Source organism: Aspergillus terreus, genomic scaffold, assembly GCF_000149615.1.
Source record: "Aspergillus terreus NIH2624 scaffold_9 genomic scaffold, whole genome shotgun sequence".
Lineage (NCBI taxonomy): Eukaryota > Fungi > Ascomycota > Eurotiomycetes > Eurotiales > Aspergillaceae > Aspergillus > Aspergillus terreus.
This window is the reverse complement of record NT_165932.1, coordinates 999,583-1,019,296: the sequence shown is the minus strand read 5'-3', so window position 1 is coordinate 1,019,296 and position 19,714 is coordinate 999,583. Positions and strand designations below refer to the sequence as shown.

Genomic DNA, 19,714 nt, shown 5'->3' with positions numbered 1-19,714 from the left:
GTACAGTACGGAGTACAGAGTGCGGTGTGTGTGTTTCTGTTAGGTGATGACCGGTAGAGAATCTGGAGATAGAATGGAGCTGTGGAACAGAACAGAATGAAGTATGGTGATTCTATGAATAATAGATTCATTCTGAATGTTCGATGAGGTATACCGGTTCACGGCCCGGTGGCAGCCACATGCTTGACCGGCCCGGTAGGCTGCCGGGATGCCTGAGGGCTCAGGCATAATGATCTGATTAGGGTTCGGAAGAGCAGCCGGGGGAGAATTAGCCAATCAGACTGGCTATGGATAAGCTTGTCCCGGTTAGGGTATTTTTTAGCCTGCCGTTTAGGGTAAGTGCCGATCGGGATTTACAACCGAGATTTGTCTGCAGGGAATAGAAGGACAGATGAGGATGATAGAACATGTAGATGTAGAGGAGATAGGCTGTATACTATGGTCTGATAGTCTATATAGGTGCTATAGGTACTATAGGTACTACGTAGCATCGCAGACTTTGGAGTGCAGTATGAGCTTACCCCGTATACTCGGTACTTCTTGACCCCTCTTCATGGACTCCCTATGTACTTACTACTACCCAGGTAGATATTATTCATACTCTCTCAAAAAGAACAGGACCCTCAGAAACCACCTCCATCCCCTCTAGAATAAATGCAAACTCCATCGGAAGATATCCTACCACTCCGGGCCGGACCAACCTCCGGGCTCCCACCGGGTCTCGACCGGACCGCTATAGAACTGATGATTATTACTAAGACGACCGGCTTCCCCGCGTGACTTCTTCCCCTCACCTTCTTTTCTCCTCATTCTTCACTTCTCCTACTTTTCTTCTCTTCTCTACCTCCTCTTTTTCCATTTCTCTCCTTCTCCTATACCCTTTCTCTTACACAGAATCGCCTCACCAACCATGCAGGCCCTTCTCCGTACGCGCCTCCCCGCGCGGTCTATCCCCCGCATCCCTTCCCGCGCCATGGGGTCCTACGCCACCTTCAAGGTCCCTCGCATCGACAACGAGCCCAACGTGAGTTCTTTCATGGAATATCCTCATCCCACGCTAATCAACTTAGAAACACTATGCTCCTGGCTCGCCCGATCGCAAAGGTCTCGAGGAAGCCCTCGCGCGTAGACAAAGCCCTCTCAACGTCCCTCTCGTCATTGCCGGCCAAGAGGTATGTCCTGGATCTCTACGATGCTCCTACGATCATCCACCTAACGAAACAGATCAAATCCTCTTCCACTCTCACTCAATCCAACCCCGCGACCCACGCCACTGTCGCTACCTACTCCAATGCCACCACCGACCAGGTCCAGTCCGCCATTGACGCCGCGCTGGCCGCCCGCAAGGACTGGGCTGCCACCTCTTTTGCCGACCGCGCCTCGGTCTTCCTCAAGGCCGCCGATCTGATCTCCTCAAAGTATCGCTACGACATCATGGCCCTGACCATGCACGGTCAGGGCAAGAATGCTTGGCAGGCCGAGATCGATGCCGCCGCCGAGCTGTGTGACTTCTTCCGCTTCGGTGTCAAGTACGCCGAGGACATGTACGCCCAGCAGCCCGTCCACCACGCCCCCGGCGTCTGGAACCGCGTCGAGTACCGTCCGCTCGAGGGCTTCGTCTACGCCATCTCCCCCTTCAACTTCACCGCCATCGGTGGTAACCTTGCCGGCGCTCCCGCCCTCATGGGCAACGTCGTCGTCTGGAAGCCCTCCCCCTCCGCCATCGCCTCCAACTGGCTCGTCCACCAGATTCTCCTCGAGGCCGGTCTCCCCCGCGATGTCATCCAGTTCGTCCCTGGCGAGGCCGAGGACGTCACCCGCACTGTGCTGAACCACCCCGACTTCGCCGCCCTGCACTTCACCGGCAGCACTGCCGTCTTCCGCAGCCTCTACGGCCAGATCGCCGCTGGCGTCGCTGAGGGCAAGTACCGCAGCTACCCGCGCATCGTCGGTGAGACCGGCGGCAAGAACTTCCACCTGGTGCACAAGTCGGCCGACCTGCGCAACGCCGTCGTCCAGACCGTCCGCGGCGCCTTTGAGTTCCAGGGCCAGAAGTGCAGCGCCACCTCGCGCGCCTACATCCCGGCCTCGCGCGCCGACGAGTTTGTCGAGCAGATCGTCGCCGAGACCAAGCAGCTCTCCGTCGGACCCCCGACCGACTTCACCAACTTCTGCGGCCCCGTCATCCACGAGGGCTCCTTCACCAAGCTGGCCCAGGTCATCGACGAGGCCAAGAACGATCCCGAGCTCGAGCTGCTCGCCGGCGGCACCTACGACGCCTCCAAGGGCTGGTACATCCAGCCCACCATCTACCGCACCAACAACCCGGACCACCCCCTGCTCTCGCGCGAGCTGTTCGGCCCGGTCCTCGTCCTCCACGCCTACAACGATGCCTCTGATGCCGACTTTGCCCGCATCTGCGAGAAGATCGACACCACCGGCTCGTACGGTCTGACCGGCGCCGTCTTCGCGCAGGACCGCGCCGCCGTCAACCTCGCCAACGACCACCTCCGCAACGCCGCCGGCAACTTCTACATCAACTGCAAGAGCACCGGCGCCGTCGTTGGCCAGCAGCCCTTCGGTGGTGCCCGCGCTAGTGGCACCAACGACAAGGCTGGCAGCGGCAACCTCCTGTCGCGGTTCGTCAGCTTGCGTTCCATCAAGGAGGAGTTTGTGCCCACGCACAACGTTCCCTATCCCAGCAATGCCTGAACGATGACCCCCTGTTTTTACTGTTGTATATGGGCTAAAATACGGTGCATGGATGGCGTTTCTTTCTGTTATCGTACCTAAGATATCATTGCTAGTTGTTACTATAGTCCAATCGAGTTCACCCAAGCTCTCTATGTGAACGCCAACTTGTCTACTCCCACGCGCTCCGCTTCCTTGTTTAGCGCCTCAATCTCCGCCTCCGTAAACGGAATCCCCTTAGCCAGCCGTTCCGCCTGTGTAATCTGCTCAATCTCCCCGGGATAGTAAATTCGCTCCACGCCCGCCATCTTCTCGCTCCCCACCACCCGCTGATACAGATAATCCATGCGCCCCTTGAACTCCTCCAACCCCATAAACAAATCCGGCTTGATCGCCACCAGAAAATGGCCTACATCCGCCGGCCGCGACGGGTCATACGGGCCCGTGACATGTCCCGCAAACGCCGACCCGGACAACACGCCCGAGAACACATCCATCATGATGGCGAGCGCCGACCCCTTCGGCCCGCCCATGGGCAACATCACGCCCTCCAGGGCCCTCGCCGGGTCGGTCGTGGGCCGACCCTCCCCATCCAGCGCCCAGTCGCCGGGGATATCCTCCCCGCGCCGAAGCGCCTTGTAGATCTTGCCCCGCGCCGCAACAGACGGCGCCATATCGAGGATGAACGGCGGCGCGGCGCCGGCGGGCGCCCCACACGCAAGCGGCGACACGCCCATCAGCTTCTCCGCGCCGCCGAAGACCGGCAGCGCGGGCGACGAGTTCGTAAACACCAGCGACAGCATGCCGGCGTCGAGCGCCTGCTGCACGATCCACGCGGCCATGCCGAAGTGGTTGGAGTGCTTGACGGAGACCAGCCCGATGCCGAAGGTCTGCGCCATGGCGACGGCGCGCTGCATGCCCGCGTGTGCGGCGACGAAGCCGAAGCCGTTGTGCGCGTCGACGCTCGCGACCACCGGCGTGATCTGTTGCACCGTTGGTGTTGCGGCGGCGTCGAGCACGCCCTGTCGGATGCGGGCCATGTAGGAGGGGAGACGCTGGGTGCCATGCGTGTCGACGCCGCGGAGGTCGGCGTGAACGAGGCAGCGGGCGGTGATGGCCGCGGACGCGGTGGGCACGCCGTTGGCTTCGAGGAGGCGCTGCGCGAAGCGCTGGAGGGTGTCGTGTGGGATGTTGTGGGTTGTTTGGGTGGAGGCCATTGTGGTGGGTTGGGGATGTGTGGAAGGAGGTGAGGGTGTTGGGGATGGGCGGTTTTATTATAGTTCTGTGCGGAGAACATCCGCATCCGTGTGGAGAGACGGAGTTATCCGCGACGGAAGTGCCCCGACATGCGTACGGAGTACCTACGGGCTGTCCGCCTGGTTGACCCGCTAGCTGTTGATAAACTCCCACATGAAACTGTCGATATCAGACATGCCACTCCATTGATCGCCCTGGAGCAGGTCGTCGAAGAGGTTGGGCGTCAGTGCCGTCGTTTGTGCCGAGATGGAGTATGGCTCCGGAATGCTCCCAGACTCAAACTCTTGACGAGTTCCAAGACGGTCTTGTCGTGGAGACTCCCCTAGATCGCGCAGGCCGCGATGTGTCGTGCATTCGGCTGGCTTCGACGCATTGGAAAACGGATGGCTCAGCAGACGCGGAATCGTGACACTTGCCAACTCGGCGAGACAGTCTCTCGCGCGAGTAGCCTCCGCCCAGTGCTCCCCAATACTGCTCAGGATATTCTGGGCGACGCCGAGCTTGGCGATGAGCTCATTGACCCGAAGCGTGGCAGCTGTGCCGGGCAGTTTCCAGATGCAGTGCAGCATGACCAGCGTGCCGAGGAAGACCGCATGGACTACGAGACGGCTGTACGGGAGATTACCCGCTGCATACAGCTCCCCAAACGACTGGATCAGCATGAACGAGTGATGGAAGCAGCGTTCGTACATTTCGTCCGCGGGATGTGGAATTCCCGGACTCGGTCGTAGGATTAGAATCATTGTTTCGTGGTACTTGACCTGGCAGTACTGCGCGAGGGCCTTGGCTTGTGGCGTGTCAACCCGTGGCACTTCGTTGACCCAGTTCCGCAGGGAGCTAATCATATCCTCTTGCCATGCAAGTATATTCCGAACAGGGGGAAAGGCGTAGGCCGGCACATCACGGCGGACGCTGTGCATGATGTATTTGATTTCGGAGTTGAGTTGCGCCAGCTTGAACAGATGGATGGAATAGGCCATGTGCGACGGTACTCGTCTGTGTGTTGATTGACTTGCCGTGTCGCTGACCAGATCGAGGTCTGTCATATCCAGTGGAAGCTAAACCGTCAGTATACACAGCGTCCATATATCCAGACGGCTACTCACCCTTCTCTCACACGCCTCGTCCCTGATTCCAATCGGACGTCCCATCATGGTGCACACCGTTCGATCGAGTGTGTACACTACCCAGAAGACACGAGTCCGCATTTCCTGTTCAAGTAGTGATATCCTTATCGCCGGTGATGACCGCACATCTCGCTGCAGACCAAGGTCGATCACGCTCGCAAGGCACTGGTAGTTGAGATTCCAGATGTTAATGTTGCACGACGGATGATACAGTGCGTATACCATGAGCAGTAGCAAGCACTGCAGTGCCGGGAGAGAACCGTGGTGGCAAACAAAGTCGACATGCTTCATCGCCGAGGCGTAGTACTCCTCGACAGGGAGTTGGATTTTGCAGCGCCGTGATAGCTCCAAAGACGCAATGGCCAGAACCATGTACACCTGGAAGCTGTCGATGGGATTCTCTTCCTGATCCTCATACATCCGGTCGATGGCCTTCATGTGCGTCTGCTCATGGAGGAAGGGGTACAGCAAGTGGACCGTCCGGAAATACTGGCTCGATAGCTCTATGGCTATCTGCTTCTGCGGTGGTAGCGATGCAGGAGTATTAAGTAGCTCTACCGGAAGATGAAGTGCCTCCCCCGTAGACCCAGACAACGTCTTCTGTCTACCATTCCAGCCGGTGTTGGAAAATATGCGCTTCGCAAAAAAGTATCCACTGGACGGCCCGATGTAGCGCGGATCGCCTCCTGGGGACAATGAAACTAGCCCGATTTCGTGCGCCTGGTGAGGTTCTTCCTGAACAGGTTGGGTATGGGAGGTCGAGCCTCCATGATTGAAGTAATTAACTTGGTTCGGCGCATTGCTGCCCCGTCTTTCGGTTGCTTGGGTGGCATGGTGGATGCCGGCAGCATGATCTTCAGCCATCTGACTGAGCGTATCGGACTGTATTGTGTCATTGAGCATTTGAGATTGTCCTTCGATGTCTTGGTTCAAGTCGACGTCGGAGCGCTTCTCCCTAACAATCGCTTCTAGCCATTTGATCCGGTTCTCCATGGTGGCGATGTATCTGTCACGTTAGCAGTTGATGCATGCTATAGAAGATCAACTCACGAGCGGTGGACTTCCTGCTTTCCGTCGTTGATACATGCTGTCCCTGCTCGTTGGCATGCACTGCATGCTGGGGTATTCCCGTCGCACTGTCAAGTCAGCCTCGGTTACACTCCACCAGGCGAAATAACCTACTCGGATTTTCCTTCGCTGGCAGCGTCTACAGGCGGCTCTATTTCTCGATCTTTGGCTCATTTTCAGGAACTTAAGACGGTAGACACCCCAAAAGTGCAATGCGACGGTGTTGGAAGATAGAAGAATGGAAGCAGGAGATGGGCGGGGGACATCCGCTTATCCGTCGGCGTTTCTCCGAACCCTAACTAATCTTCAACTCACGAAATATACATCCGGTGGGAAGACGGTTCTAATATCTATCTACGTTCACAAAGAAAACTGACACATGTATTCATCTTCAGCATCTACCTCAAAGTCGAATCGCACCAAATCCTCCTTATAAGGAAACATATATGTCGAGGTCACCCTGGTCGTGTCAGCTAGCCAGCCCATAGCTTTGTATACTCTACCACATACCAGTGATGTTCTTGACTCGCTTGATACTCTGCCAAAGCAGTCTGATCCTCATGATAGCTCACCAGCGCAACCTGGAATCCCTTGCTGCGTTCGATGGGGTTGGTGACACTGGGGCCTCCGACGAGAAGTCGTCCGGCTTTGACACAAGAGAGCTCCTTCAGTTTTTTCAGCTCTGTCACAAAGGTCCTTCGATGCTCCTCGCTGACATCGGAGCGAAATTTGAACAGGACTGAACTGATTGGGTTAGAGACGGTCCTTTGATCAGTGCCACCGAACACTTACCAATATGGACTAGAGTCATTGCACCGGTGTTATGGGTGCTTTATAATTGAGTAGAGTCGAATGAATAGGTGGAATCAGAATGAGGTGTGGAAAAAAGTCCAAGAATATGAAATAGCCAGAGGGAGGAAACTAAGAATGGCTCTGATCCTAGACTGCGGATGGAGGCCGACGGAGCGGATGCGCTCCGCACGGGACTTGTTCAAAGTCAGTGTACGGAGTTGGCTGGAGCATTCCTAATAAGGCTAACAATACTATTATCCTATCATTTGCTAAAACATGATGTCCTAAACACCCGCTCTGAATATCAATGGCTGATCCGGGCTAGGTTGCTTCACTTCCGCACCTGCGGAGGAACCCCGCCACAAGTCTACCGTTTTGTACCGGTATCAGCACGGCCAGGATAGGGCGGAGGAGCATCCTCCGGGTTCTGGTCTCCGTAGGCTGTGTCATTCAGCGGCTGCAGACTCTCCGCTTGAGCGGCGCTTCTCCGCCGTCGAACAAAGAACCAGTAGTAGATGCCCCCAGTGATCAACCCGACTCCGGCCGCAACCCCAATCGCAATGCCCACTTTCTCCCGCGTATACAACCAGTCTCGGGGCAGGCTCAACGAGCCTGATGGCACCGGAACAATGTCCGACTCGGAGGCTTTGAACCGTACCTGAATGGGGGTCGCCTTGACGTAGTCTTGCGTGCGTCGAGTGGAATACGTCTCGTCGCTGTATGTCATAGTGACCGGCGTGGCGAGCCGTGAATAACAGAATGTTTTGGCGATAAGACTGTAGCCTCTGTAGCTGGCGTGAGACAGGCCACCCGCAAGTGAACACAGAGTCACTCACCCCGGACAACAGTAATTGGTCGTTTCCTGGCGTTGTTTCGATGTTGGAAGCGGGTAGGCGTGGTACCCAGAAGGACACATGCCCGGACTATAATACACGGCCTCTCCCCAATTTTCGGGACAGCAGTCCTTGTTTGCCCCCTCGGCACAGGCGACTTCGAGTCCCGGGTATCCATAAGGGTGTCTGGTTGTCAGTTGGAAGCATGACGACGCAGGCGCAAACGCTGTGGTGAGTGGTCCAGCTGGAGCCGCGGTGGTATCGGGCAGAACGTTATCGACATATGCATATGTGTTGGTGCAAAAGGCAAGGGTGAGGAAGTGTACGAGAAGCTGTGATGCTGGTGCCATTTTCTCGCAAACTGCTGTCGAAGGAATGGCATCGCATGTGGCTGATTGGGGCTCTGTTGTTTATAAAGGCTTTGATCACGGATCAGACCTCTTGACACAGCCAACACTAATAACACTTGGGATAACCGAGACCAGCTGGGGGCTAGATGAGTAGCATGATTCGCCTACCCGTGCAATTCATCGAGGCGATGTGGATGTGCCAAGGGCGATTGTGAAAATCATCTCGTATTCATATTGCCAAGATGAATCCTACAACTAATTGTGGACATGGTGTGGGGTGGGACACGGCAGGGCGGAAGATAGTTGCAGGATTATCCATAGACGAGGACCAGGAGCATGGCTTATGGAAAGATATCAAAACATATGTAGATGTCCGTTACGATGATGCTGTCTCGAGTTGATGCACTTGTATACTTGTGACCCTAGGCCATTTTAGGAAGGGCGCTTACCCAGAAAGGAAATAAGGCCACTCACTCACGTGATTGAATTTTATACCGAAAATGCCCACGAGAATCACTGCACTTCGAACTTCCATCTGTCAATTCCTCCACGCCGCATCGGCGTTCAACAGGGCATGGACACGGGCACGGGCGCGGGCGAGACATCGAGCCAGTTCAAAGAGCTGCCGATCGAGCCCCGAGGAATCATCTGGCAAGATGACTTCGTCACGCCCGAACACGAGCAACGCCTGCTCTCCATCTTCCGCAACGAATTGACCTGGCCCGATCGAACAGGCCGCATATCCCTGCACTACGGCTACACCTTCGACTACAAGACCTTCGGGATCGACCCGGACATCCCGTACAAGGAATTCCCCGACTGGCTGCAGCCGCTCATTCCGACGACCGAGTCTCGCCCGCCGGACCAGGTCTGTCTGCAGTACTATCCGCCGGGCAGCGGGATCCCGCCACATGTAGACGCGCACGCCCCGTACGACCAGCTGTACGCTCTGTCGCTGGGTGCGCCGGTGTTCATGCAGTTTCGCAAGGGCGAGCAGCGCGTCGATGTTGATCTCACCCCGCGAAGCATGATGGCGTTCACGGGCGACGCGCGCCTCCACTGGACGCATGGCATTAAGAAGCGCAAGACGGATACGCTCGCCGATGGGACGGTGAGGCCGCGCGCCGACCGGTGGAGTATTACGTACCGTTGGCTTCGAAACGGGGAGTGCGAGTGTGGCAATGTTGAGCTGTGTGACACGGCGCAGCGACGGAACGGTATCGAGAAAGAGAAACGGTCGCTGAAAGAGTTGGCCGCGAAGGCTGTGGCTGATGACTCTGTTTGAGCATAAGATAAGAGCAAGCTGGATACTGGACCGATGCACAGGGCCAGGCTATTGCAATACAGCTTGTCTAAAGCCCACTTGAGGTGTCCGGACACACAACAAAGAAGTCCGCCAACATCTCCGGCGAAGTCTTGTTAGAGGGCCTATTCGGCTCCACGAGACAAGTTGAGCCGCTCTCCAAAGCGTTGCCAGTACGCTTTGTCGCTTGGAGATTGCTGAGCATTACAGCAGTGATTAAACATGACTTGATATAATACCAAAGCTCATGCCTCATGAAGCAGGTCTTTGAAGCTCGCACGAGCCCGTTGGAATGCGATGGCGTCGAGCCGATAGTTTCGAGCTACATGTACATACTGAAGCGACATACATCTATACGTCTGCACATCTATCCAGGAACGCGCGCATACTCCCCATAGCCTCTCTGGCGTATTCCCCCATATCATACTTCTTTCCCTTGCCCTCTGGCCCACTATCAAAGATCTCCATCGAGAACCACCCACGAAATCCGGTCTGCAATACGGCACGACCAACTTCCACGATAGGCAAATATCCACCACCTCCCGGCATCGGCCGGAAATCAAAACTCCACCGCGCGCGCGGCCACATCCCATCCACACGACGGTCCTCAATCGGCGACGACGGTCGGTACGCATCGGAGATCTGCAGTAGGTAGATCTTCTCGGGGGGTATGGTACGCGCGAGCTCAGTCATGCTGTCGGCGAACTGCGCATTCAGCGTTTCTTCCGGCAGATCTCTGACTCTCCCTGTGGAAGTGGTCGGATCGCCCCATTCTGACCCAGCAGTCTGGAAGGTATCCAGACACAGCCCGATATTTGGACGGTCCACGGCTTTCACGATGGACCAGACGTCCTTCCAGGTAGGGGCGTGGGTGGACCAACACCAGTTTTCGTAGGCTAGTCGCATGTTGTGTTGCGCGAGCTTGTCCGCTAGCGAGCGCAGGTCGGTGATGATATTTTCGCGGGTGGCCGACAGAGAGTCCAAAGGCGTGTCTGTTGATCCAACCTGTTTCAGTCAGTTTCTGTAGTCGATGTCCTCGGCACGGCCGGGACCATACCTGCAACATGTCGGTCCCGAGGGCTCGCATGACGGCTATCCAGCCGTCCGCTCTTTTAAATGCATCCGCTCTCTCTTTGGAGTCCCGTTGCCAGCCCTCAAAATTGGAGAACGGCTGGAGCATCATAATCTCGAGCCTCTTCTCCTCGCATAATTTTCGAATGTCTTTTGCGATATCGACAAGCTGGGTGTAGTCATCGGACGCGATCTGACGTCCCAGTTTCTGGGAGGCATACGACACTATGTCTGGGAAGGCGAGCTCAATCGCAGTGAAGCCAGCTTTACTGATTGCCTCGAGCTTTCGAGGGAGCGTATCATCGTCGGTGCATCCTATAGAGCAGGATGCATAGGAAAGGGGGATGTTTTGAAGCGAGTCTTTTCGTATAGTCTTGGACGACATCGTTATATACTGCCAGGCATTTGATGTGGAGCAATGTTATTCAATTGTCAAAATCACAACGACCTTGCGACCGATATTATATAGCTAAAGATTTGGTTATCATCATCTAATCGAGATGCAACACGCGTGGCATGACCGACTCGCCCGTTGATGTAATGATGACCGCGGCGGTGGACCCCGGGTTTGCCTGCGGTTGATCGTCCCGCCGAGTCAAGTCAAGCTTCGAGCTTGTTCAGACAGCCTCTTGCTGGCGAGCGTTCCACAACTAGAAATAGGAGCCTGATGTCATTTTGGCGTAGGTGAAGCAGAGGGTTTATCTTATTTAACAGCAATTTCAGATTGAACTGTCGCAACGAGCAAGTGTACCTGTATCTCGCAGCACATAGACAGTACAGCTACTTCAGCTACTTGTACAATGCCTTCAGAAATCTCCGATCAGCCATTCAAGCGCATTGGCATCGTGGGGGCCGGAAACATGGGCTCCATGATGACCTTGGCTTTCTCTGAGCTGGGGTTGGACGTTTCAGCCTGGGACGTCCAAAGCGAAAATGTCGATCAGCTGATGGATATGTCGAAGAAGATCGACAGCAAGGGAAAGATGGAGGGTTTCCATGACATTAATGAATTTGTCCACAGCCTAGAGAGCGCGGGCGAGCACAAACTATTCCTCTTCTCCATCACCCACGGCGATCCGGCGGACTCCGTGTTGGGTATGATCAAGGATAAACTGCAACCCGGCGACATTATCCTAGATGGAGGGAACGAACACTATCGTCGGACCGAAAAGCGACAGAAGGAATGCGCCGAAATTGGAGTCAAATGGATAGGCATGGGAGTATCTGGAGGGTACCAGTCCGCACGCCATGGTCCAAGTCTGTCACCAGGTGGTGACGCGGAAGCCATGAAACTCGTCATGCCACTGCTCAAGACCTATGCAGCGAAGGACTCTAAAACCGGAACCCCGTGTGTGGCGCCGATAGGGCCCCATGGCTCGGGGCATTTCGTCAAGATGGTGCACAACGGGATCGAGGTGGGCATGTTATCCACGATTGCCGAGGCTTGGTCCCTGCTTCACCATGGACTGGGAATGCCTTACGCTGAAATTGCAAACCTCTTTGAATCGTGGAACTCTCATGGGGAGATGCGCAATACCTACCTGTTGGAGATTGGGGTCGACATGCTACGCACTAAGCGTACCCCCCAAGGGGACCAGAAAGGCGAAGGCGCAAGCGAAAAGGGCGGCTTTGTCCTTGATGATGTCCTCGACAAGGTTGTCCAAGATGACGATGGGAGCGAAGGAACGCCAACGTGGAGCATTATGGAGTCGGCGAATCGCCATGTCTCCGCGCCAACATTGGCGGCCGCGTATTACTTGCGACTCGCGAGTGGTAATCGTGCAGAACGGCTTTCAGTCGCTCGGAATTTGCAGATTCCGGGTCTTAAGCCCATTGAGAAGGTGAAAGATCGAAAAGCCTTCCTGGAAGACCTGCGCCGCGCGGTGTACTGCTGTTTCCTGGCTTCGTTTTGCCAGGGACTCGAACTGATCTCTCGGGCTTCGGAAGACGAAGGATGGGACATTGATCTCGGACAATGTCTGCAGATTTGGCGCGCTGGGTGTATCATTCGATGCGAGGGAATCGCGGACCTCCTGCAACCTTGTCTGCCCGCTGATGTGCGATACACGAACATGAAATTCATCCACCAGGTAGCCGGCGAGCTGCATAAGAGTTTCAGTGCGTTGAAGGAGATCGTGGTCACCGGAGTTCGCGCGGACCATTACGTCCCTGCCATGTCGGCCACACTGGAATATTTGAAATACGAAGGAAGCACGATGTTACCGACGCAGTTCATGGAGGGCCAGATGGACTTCTTCGGAGGTCACGCGTATAACAAACCCGGGGTGCCAGGAGAGGACCCGGGGCCGACGAAGAAGGGAGCACATCATTACGAATGGCGTCCAGCATGAGATTTGAATGTATGAGTTGATTGCAGTGTATGTCAGGAAGAGGGAGAGAGAGAATCTGAATTGGATGGACACTATTGTATGGGGAGATATGTTTGTAGTGCCTTACTGCCTTATTGCCTTACGGCCTTGGTGCCTGAGCGGCCCCACGTGGGCGATAAGGATTACCCGATTAGGAAAGGCAACCCCGCCATCGCCATTTTTTTCTCCATCGCCGATTGATCGTCTTAATATAAATCCGGTGCAACCCAAGACTTCGCGTGTTCAGTCCGTCGAGAAGTGCATGCGCTTACTTCCCGCCCTCGTTCGCTCTCTGTCCTCTTCCTCTAGACCCCTGCGCAGGATCGAATCTCCCAAACAACTCGCTCGAAGAATGGCTGTCCTTCCTGATACCTACGCGGGTGAGTGAGCGTTCAGACGGCAGCGACGGACACAGCGGAGCCAGGAGACGTGATTACTGACCAAATACCACTTCCAGAGCCCGTCCGTATCGCCGTCATCGGTGGAACTGGTCTCCGTGAGCTTCCTGGCTTCACCCAGGTCGCCTCTCTCAACATCACGACCCCCTGGGGAAAGCCCTCCTCTCCGATCACCATCCTGCACCACCAGTGCCGCCATAACAACAAGACCGTCGCAGTCGCTTTTCTCAGTCGCCATGGCATGCACCACCAGATCGCCCCGCATGAGGTTCCTGCCCGCGCCAACATTGCCGCGCTCCGTTCCATTGGCGTCCGCACCATCATTGCCTTCTCCGCCGTCGGCAGCCTGCAAGAGGAGATCAAGCCCCGCGACTTTGTGATCCCGGACCAGGTCATTGATCGTACCAAGGGTATCAGACCGTTTACGTTCTTCGAGGGGGGTGTCGTCGCCCACGTGCCTTTTGGCGACCCGTTCGACGAGGGTGTCGCCAAAGTGGTGAGAGCCTGTGGACACAGTCTGGAGGGTGAGGGTGTTGTCCTCCATGACCGGGGCACCTTGGTGTGCATGGGTATGTAGCTGATCCTACCCATGTCTCTTCCGCTCTTGTTACTTCTGTTTCTGACCATCCGCAGAGGGACCTCAGTTCTCCACCCGCGCTGAGAGCAAGCTCTACCGTTCTTGGGGCGGCAGTGTCATCAACATGTCCTGTCTGCCAGAGTCCAAGCTGGCTCGTGAGGCCGAAATCGCTTACCAGATGATCTGCATGTCCACCGACTACGATTGCTGGCACGCCACCACTGAGGACGTGACTGTGGAGATGGTCATGGGCAACATGAAGGCAAACGCGGAGAACGCCAAGCACTTTGTCACGGCCGTCCTGGATGAACTGGCGTCCGACGAACACTCGGACCTGGTCCAGTGCAAGCACCTGGAAGGGTCCGTCAAGTTTGGCCTCAGCACCGCTCAGCAGTACTGGAGCCCTGAGGCGCGGGAGAAGATGAACTGGCTTTTCCCGGGATACTTCAACTGATTGACATCGCACATAGATACGCGAACTAGACATAGATGTCTACATCGTACATATGTCGGATAAAGGTTTATAGTTGGTCATGAACTTATGAATATAAGATTCCGTCAATGGAATAAGGGTGGACAGATTGAGATCATTCCAAGACGCGTTGTTCATAGAAAGCATATAAATTCCTTTACCTGCTAGACAATGCAATGCATCCCACTGCTGAGAACGGCACATAAAGCCTTTCTTCTTGACGTGATGTCTTTGTTTGAAACAATGCATATTACCTCAGAGGTATGGGCAACATGCTGATGGCAAGTCGTGGAGATTCCGACAGACCCTCTATTCAAACAACGTCCTCCCTCTGTAACGTCCTCTCTACATCCACTTCTCATCATCCATCTTCCCACTCGCACCTTCTCTCCTCACCACCTCCTATCCCGATCTTCTCTTCTCAACATGGAAAACTTCCACATTCTCGATCCAATGGGGGATCTGTTGGTCGTCGTAAAGAAGCCAAGTGATCTGTGCGAAGACAATAGTCTCGTCCTTGACCTGGTGACGGTCGGTATGTAACCACTTCATCCCCCGACCTCTTGTCATGGACCTGTACTGACCCAATCAATATAGGTGAAGACGCCATTCCAGGATATCTTCAGTATGAGCCAAGCCAACCCTCGTCTTCCGACAACGACAGTACGAGCACTGACCCCTCCGATGGCGAATGCAGCTATACAGAATGTGCTCGCTTTCTTGTCTCGTCAAAGCATTTGAGCCTCGGGTCTTCATACCTTAGTCTGGAATTCTGCTTGGATGAATACGCATGTACCAAGAAAATGAAGGTCCCGGCTTGTGTTCAGGATGTGTATGCTGTGTGGATTCTGTTCAGCATACTCCACTGTAGGGCCAATAACGTCCCTCGTGCTGTTGACTTGAAAATGCTCATCTCCATCACCGCTCTCGTCCAGTATTTCGACTGCATGGAAGCTGTCCAGCTGTATGCTCATTTCTGGATCGACCGCCTGATCTGGCCTATTATCTACATTAGGAATTTCCATGAGTGGATCTGGATCGCGCGGATCTATCGACATGACGCTCTTTTCGCAGAGGCCACGCGCATCGCCATCCGTGAATCCACCGGTCCTCTCGATTTGTGGGGGTTTGACGGATCGAAGTCGTTATCTGGTGAATCAATGATCTTACTCTCTCCATGCCAAAAGGTACCGGTTAAGGCTAACATCAGGACGGTCCTAGATACCATTGAGACTCTCCGACAGGAAGCCATCGACGGGATCGTTGCGAAGCTGTATGACCGCATCGAAGTCGTCAAGCAGGGCAAATATTGCTGCGGTAAATGCGACGCCCTCATTCTTGGAAGACTCATCCCGCTGTTACAGGACCATGGCCTTTACCCGCGACCGGTGCCGCCTTTTCAGGGGATCAGTATAGATGTTCTCGTCCGTACGGTAGCAGGTCTGCAGGCCTGGTCGTTTGTTGGAGTCTTCCATACGATCAGGGGGTGCGATAATGTCACCGGTGCCGCGGTAGGAACTGAAATGCAAGAGTTGGAGGAGCTGTGCGAGCAGGTTCAAGGGTTGAGTATGGAGGAGTTTAATAATGCTTAAGGTGACCATTTCCGATCCTTCTTTCTGTGCGGATCGTTCCCTCTAGTGGTTTGTTTTGTTAACATCTCACCAGGTTCATAGCGGTTATTATCAGAGATAGCAATGACACATCATTACCCCAGCCATGCAAGCCATAAGCAAGACCCCGATCATTTCAGTAGAATACTGTTGATCTCAAAATCCCCTTTCCCACAATCAACCCAGGATTAACCGAGGATTATCCCTAGGAACGGATATTTATGGAAACAATCAGAAGAATGCTGCCGAATTGCCCCTGAACATCGGGGCTGATACCCGAATCGAGCGCTGTCTCCATCGCTAACGAGGGATCGACAGGAACCATTTCTGCACCTTTTTCTTTCTGTCTCTCTACCCCGGTCATCATTGATCTCCTCCTTGCTCGCTGATGGGTCTGCCTGGGATACTCTTATGCCGAGGGCTCGGAGCGGCCACAGGAATGTATCCCTGGAGATCATCTGCGCCGGTCAGACGGAAGAATTACCCAGACTCCTCCAGAATCAACCTCGAAAGTGCCGATGTTTAGCCTGCCGATCGACAATCCCCGTTGCTGTTCCAGGATAGACTGGTTCCCCTCACGAACGCTCTCTGCATCCCAGATTTTCGCCCGATGACATCGACGGTGGGGATTCCAGCAATGATCAGCTTCGCTCGCGTTGTTTGCCTTGCCCTTGGCACGGAGCAGTGGCTAATGCACGACTCGACTGATCGCGGGGCCTCCGCGCCTGGCTCGGGGTTTTGATGGACGCGCAGCCTTGATTGCTATCGCATGACCCACGGTGGTTGTCTCACCTGCCGAGTTATATACTCCGTACCATCCCCATGCCCTGGACTAGCCCTACTCAGAGTACACATCGCGTGCCCCTCAGCAGCTGCACAACATACGTGAGCTGCGGATCGAGATGGCGCCTTCGTCGCTGAAGTGGACGCTCTTGTGCGCGTTGCCATGGACGCTGGCATCCCCTGCCTCTTATAATGTTCACCATGCTCGCGATTCCGACGCCCAGGCCTTTTCGCCGCCATACTACCCGACACCCCACGGAGGATGGATTGCAGACTGGGCGGAGGCCTACGAGAAGGCCTCCCAGTTGGTCCGCAATATGACCCTGGCGGAGAAGGTGAACCTCACCACCGGCACAGGCATGTACATGGGTCCTTGTGCCGGCCAGACGGGCAGTGTACCGCGTTTTGGTATCCCCAATCTTTGTATGCATGACGGCCCGCTGGGGGTGCGCAACACCGACCATAATACGGCATTTCCCCCCGGAATTACTGTCGGGGCCACCTTTGACAAAGACCTGATGCGCAGTCGCGGTGTCGCCCTGGGCGAGGAAGGCAGAGGGAAGGGAGTCAATGTGCTCCTGGGGCCGTCTGTTGGCCCCATCGGCCGCAAGCCACGCGGAGGACGCAACTGGGAGGGCTTTGGTGCCGACCCCAGTCTGCAGGCGATTGCAGGCAGCCTGACAATCGAGGGCATGCAGAGCACGGGTCTGATTGCCTGTATAAAGCACTTCATTGCCAATGAGCAGGAAATGCACCGCATGAGCAGCGTTGTCACTCAGGGATACTCCTCCAACGTTGATGATCGCACCTTGCATGAGCTGTACCTGTGGCCCTTTGCTGAGGGTGTGCGTGCTGGTGTTGGCTCTCTCATGGCTGCCTATAATGATGTATTCTCACTGCCGTACCAGATTTGAAGCTTTTACTGATCGGTTCTAGGTCAACAACTCCGCTTCCAGCCAAAACAGCAAGATGCTGAATGATATCCTCAAGGACGAACTGGGCTTCCAGGGCTTTGTGATGTCCGACTGGTTTGGTAACTACGGCGGCGTCTCAGCCGCCCTGGCTGGCCTCGACGTGAGCATGCCGGGCGATGGTGCCATCCCTCTCCTTGGTGACAGTTACTGGGGATCGGAGCTGTCTCGCTCCATCCTCAATGGAACTGTGCCGGTAGACCGTCTTAATGACATGGTAAAGCGAATCGTTTCTTGTCACCTACCTATGCTAACACGAACTAGGCCACCCGGATCCTCGCCTCTTGGTACAAAATGGGCCAGGACCAGGACTACCCTCTGCCGAACTTCTCTGCAAATACGGAGGATGCAGAGGGTCCGCTCTATCCCGGCGCTGTCTTCTCTCCGAAGGGCGTGGTGAACAAGTTCGTCAACGTACAAGGGGACCACAACGTCACGGCGCGTGCCATTGCTCGTGACGCTATCACGCTGCTGAAAAATAATAACAACATCCTCCCGCTGCACCGCAACGATTCTCTCAAGATCTTCGGCACAGACGCAGGCACCAACCCGGATGGCATCAACTCTTGCAGTGACAAGGGCTGCAACAAGGGTGTCCTGACGATGGGCTGGGGCAGCGGCTCCTCAAAACTGCCCTACCTTGTCACCCCGCAGGAAGCTATTGCCAATATCTCGTCGCACGCTGAGTTCCACATCACAGACAGCTTCCCCTCGGACGTATCCGCTGGCCCCAACGACATCGCCATCGTCTTCATCAACTCCGACTCCGGCGAAAACTACATCACCGTGGAGGGCAATCCCGGTGACCGCACCTCGGCCGGACTCAACGCCTGGCACAACGGCGACGATCTAGTGAAAGCCGCGGCCGAAAAGTTCAGACAAGTCGTGGTCGTCTACCACACCGTCGGCCCCGTCCTGATGGAAGAGTGGATCGATCTGGAGCCGGTGAAGGCCGTCCTCGTGGCACACCTACCGGGCCAGGAGGCCGGCTGGTCTCTGACCGACGTCCTCTTCGGCGACTACAGCCCCAGCGGCCACCTCCCATACACCATCCCGCGCAGCGAGTCCGACTACCCAGACAGCGTCAGCCTGATCCAACAGCCCTTTGGTCGCATCCAGGACGACTACACCGAAGGACTCTACATCGACTACCGCCACTTCGCAAAGGCGGGCATCACGCCGCGCTTCCCCTTCGGCTACGGTCTGTCATACACCAACTTCAACTTCTCCCGTGCCAGCATCTCCGCGCAATCTTCCCTGGACACGGCGTACCCGGCGCCGCGATCCCCCAAGGGCTCCACCCCGGAGTACTCCACCGCCATCCCGCCGGCGGCGGAGGCCGCCTGGCCGAAGAACTTCAACCGCATCTGGCGCTACCTCTACCCATACCTGGACAACCCGGAGGGCGCCCGCGCCAACAGCTCCCGGAAATACCCCTACCCAGATGGGTACAGCACGGTGCAGAAGCCCGGCCCGCGCGCCGGCGGCGGAGAGGGCGGCAACCCCGCGCTCTTCGACGTGGCCTTCTCCGTGCAGGTACAGGTGACGAACACGGGGGCTCGCAAGGGCCGTGCTGTCGCGCAGCTGTATGTTGAGCTCCCTGATAGCTTGGGCGTGGACACCCCGTCGCGCCAACTGCGGCAGTTCGAGAAGACGAAGATTTTGGCGCCCGGTGAGAGCCAGGTGCTGACGATGGAGATCACCCGGAAGGATCTGAGTGTGTGGGATGTTGTGGCGCAGGATTGGAAGGCGCCGGTCAATGGGGAGGGCGTGAAGATGTGGATTGGTGAGAGTGTCGCTGATATGCGCGTGCTTTGCACGGTTGGTGAGGGGTGTTCCACCCTGTGATTGCTTTCTCAATGCCATATTTACCGCTATAACTGCATATAATAATTGTTTACATTTATTGGAACATTTCCAGGTGTGTATAGCGACTTGACTAGAAATAAAACAGCGGACTGTTTCACTACCTAGGTACCTAGAATAGGGCAACATCAACGACGAAGTAGAAGCTCACTGTCTTCGAGATAAGGCTCATGAGC

The 19,714-nt window shown here is 55.6% G+C and overlaps 10 protein-coding genes across 10 annotated transcripts; 6 read left to right on the top strand and 4 right to left on the bottom strand.

Annotated features, from left to right (window-relative positions):
• Window positions 1-910: 910 nt before the first annotated feature.
• prnC (delta-1-pyrroline-5-carboxylate dehydrogenase prnC) lies at window positions 911-2,712 on the top strand (the record flags this gene model as incomplete). The annotated part of the gene is made up of 3 exons (XM_001215804.1): window positions 911-1,024; window positions 1,071-1,172; window positions 1,225-2,712. 3 exons carry the CDS (start codon window positions 911-913, stop codon window positions 2,710-2,712), a joined length of 1,704 nt encoding a protein of 567 aa, XP_001215804.1.
• Window positions 2,713-2,843: 131 nt separating this feature from the next.
• ATEG_06625 (Ldh family oxidoreductase) lies at window positions 2,844-3,731 on the bottom strand (the record flags this gene model as incomplete). Its single annotated transcript, XM_001215803.1, has 1 exon — window positions 2,844-3,731. One exon carries the CDS (start codon window positions 3,729-3,731, stop codon window positions 2,844-2,846), a length of 888 nt encoding a protein of 295 aa, XP_001215803.1.
• Window positions 3,732-4,079: 348 nt separating this feature from the next.
• Window positions 4,080-6,068, bottom strand: ATEG_06624 (fungal specific transcription factor domain-containing protein; the record flags this gene model as incomplete). The annotated part of the gene is made up of 2 exons (XM_001215802.1): window positions 4,080-5,006; window positions 5,055-6,068. 2 exons carry the CDS (start codon window positions 6,066-6,068, stop codon window positions 4,080-4,082), a joined length of 1,941 nt encoding a protein of 646 aa, XP_001215802.1.
• Window positions 6,069-7,302: 1,234 nt separating this feature from the next.
• Window positions 7,303-8,118, bottom strand: ATEG_06623 (uncharacterized protein; the record flags this gene model as incomplete). The annotated part of the gene is made up of 2 exons (XM_001215801.1): window positions 7,303-7,711; window positions 7,772-8,118. 2 exons carry the CDS (start codon window positions 8,116-8,118, stop codon window positions 7,303-7,305), a joined length of 756 nt encoding a protein of 251 aa, XP_001215801.1.
• Window positions 8,119-8,360: 242 nt separating this feature from the next.
• Window positions 8,361-9,403, top strand: ATEG_06622 (uncharacterized protein; the record flags this gene model as incomplete). The annotated part of the gene is made up of 2 exons (XM_001215800.1): window positions 8,361-8,483; window positions 8,555-9,403. 2 exons carry the CDS (start codon window positions 8,361-8,363, stop codon window positions 9,401-9,403), a joined length of 972 nt encoding a protein of 323 aa, XP_001215800.1.
• Window positions 9,404-9,666: 263 nt separating this feature from the next.
• ATEG_06621 (sugar phosphate isomerase/epimerase family protein) lies at window positions 9,667-10,877 on the bottom strand (the record flags this gene model as incomplete). Its single annotated transcript, XM_001215799.1, has 3 exons — window positions 9,667-9,743; window positions 9,811-10,426; window positions 10,479-10,877. 3 exons carry the CDS (start codon window positions 10,875-10,877, stop codon window positions 9,667-9,669), a joined length of 1,092 nt encoding a protein of 363 aa, XP_001215799.1.
• Window positions 10,878-11,292: 415 nt separating this feature from the next.
• Window positions 11,293-12,843, top strand: ATEG_06620 (6-phosphogluconate dehydrogenase, decarboxylating; the record flags this gene model as incomplete). The annotated part of the gene is made up of 1 exon (XM_001215798.1): window positions 11,293-12,843. The coding sequence occupies one exon, from the start codon at window positions 11,293-11,295 to the stop codon at window positions 12,841-12,843; it is 1,551 nt and encodes a 516-aa protein (XP_001215798.1).
• A 657-nt stretch (window positions 12,844-13,500) lies between these two features.
• Window positions 13,501-14,290, top strand: ATEG_06619 (S-methyl-5-thioadenosine phosphorylase; the record flags this gene model as incomplete). Its single annotated transcript, XM_001215797.1, has 2 exons — window positions 13,501-13,828; window positions 13,893-14,290. 2 exons carry the CDS (start codon window positions 13,501-13,503, stop codon window positions 14,288-14,290), a joined length of 726 nt encoding a protein of 241 aa, XP_001215797.1.
• A 923-nt stretch (window positions 14,291-15,213) lies between these two features.
• ATEG_06618 (uncharacterized protein) lies at window positions 15,214-15,900 on the top strand (the record flags this gene model as incomplete). The annotated part of the gene is made up of 2 exons (XM_001215796.1): window positions 15,214-15,460; window positions 15,530-15,900. The coding sequence occupies 2 exons, from the start codon at window positions 15,214-15,216 to the stop codon at window positions 15,898-15,900; spliced, it is 618 nt and encodes a 205-aa protein (XP_001215796.1).
• A 920-nt stretch (window positions 15,901-16,820) lies between these two features.
• ATEG_06617 (beta-glucosidase) lies at window positions 16,821-19,520 on the top strand (the record flags this gene model as incomplete). Its single annotated transcript, XM_001215795.1, has 3 exons — window positions 16,821-17,588; window positions 17,638-17,889; window positions 17,937-19,520. The coding sequence occupies 3 exons, from the start codon at window positions 16,821-16,823 to the stop codon at window positions 19,518-19,520; spliced, it is 2,604 nt and encodes an 867-aa protein (XP_001215795.1).
• Between the last annotated feature and the right edge of the window lie 194 nt (window positions 19,521-19,714).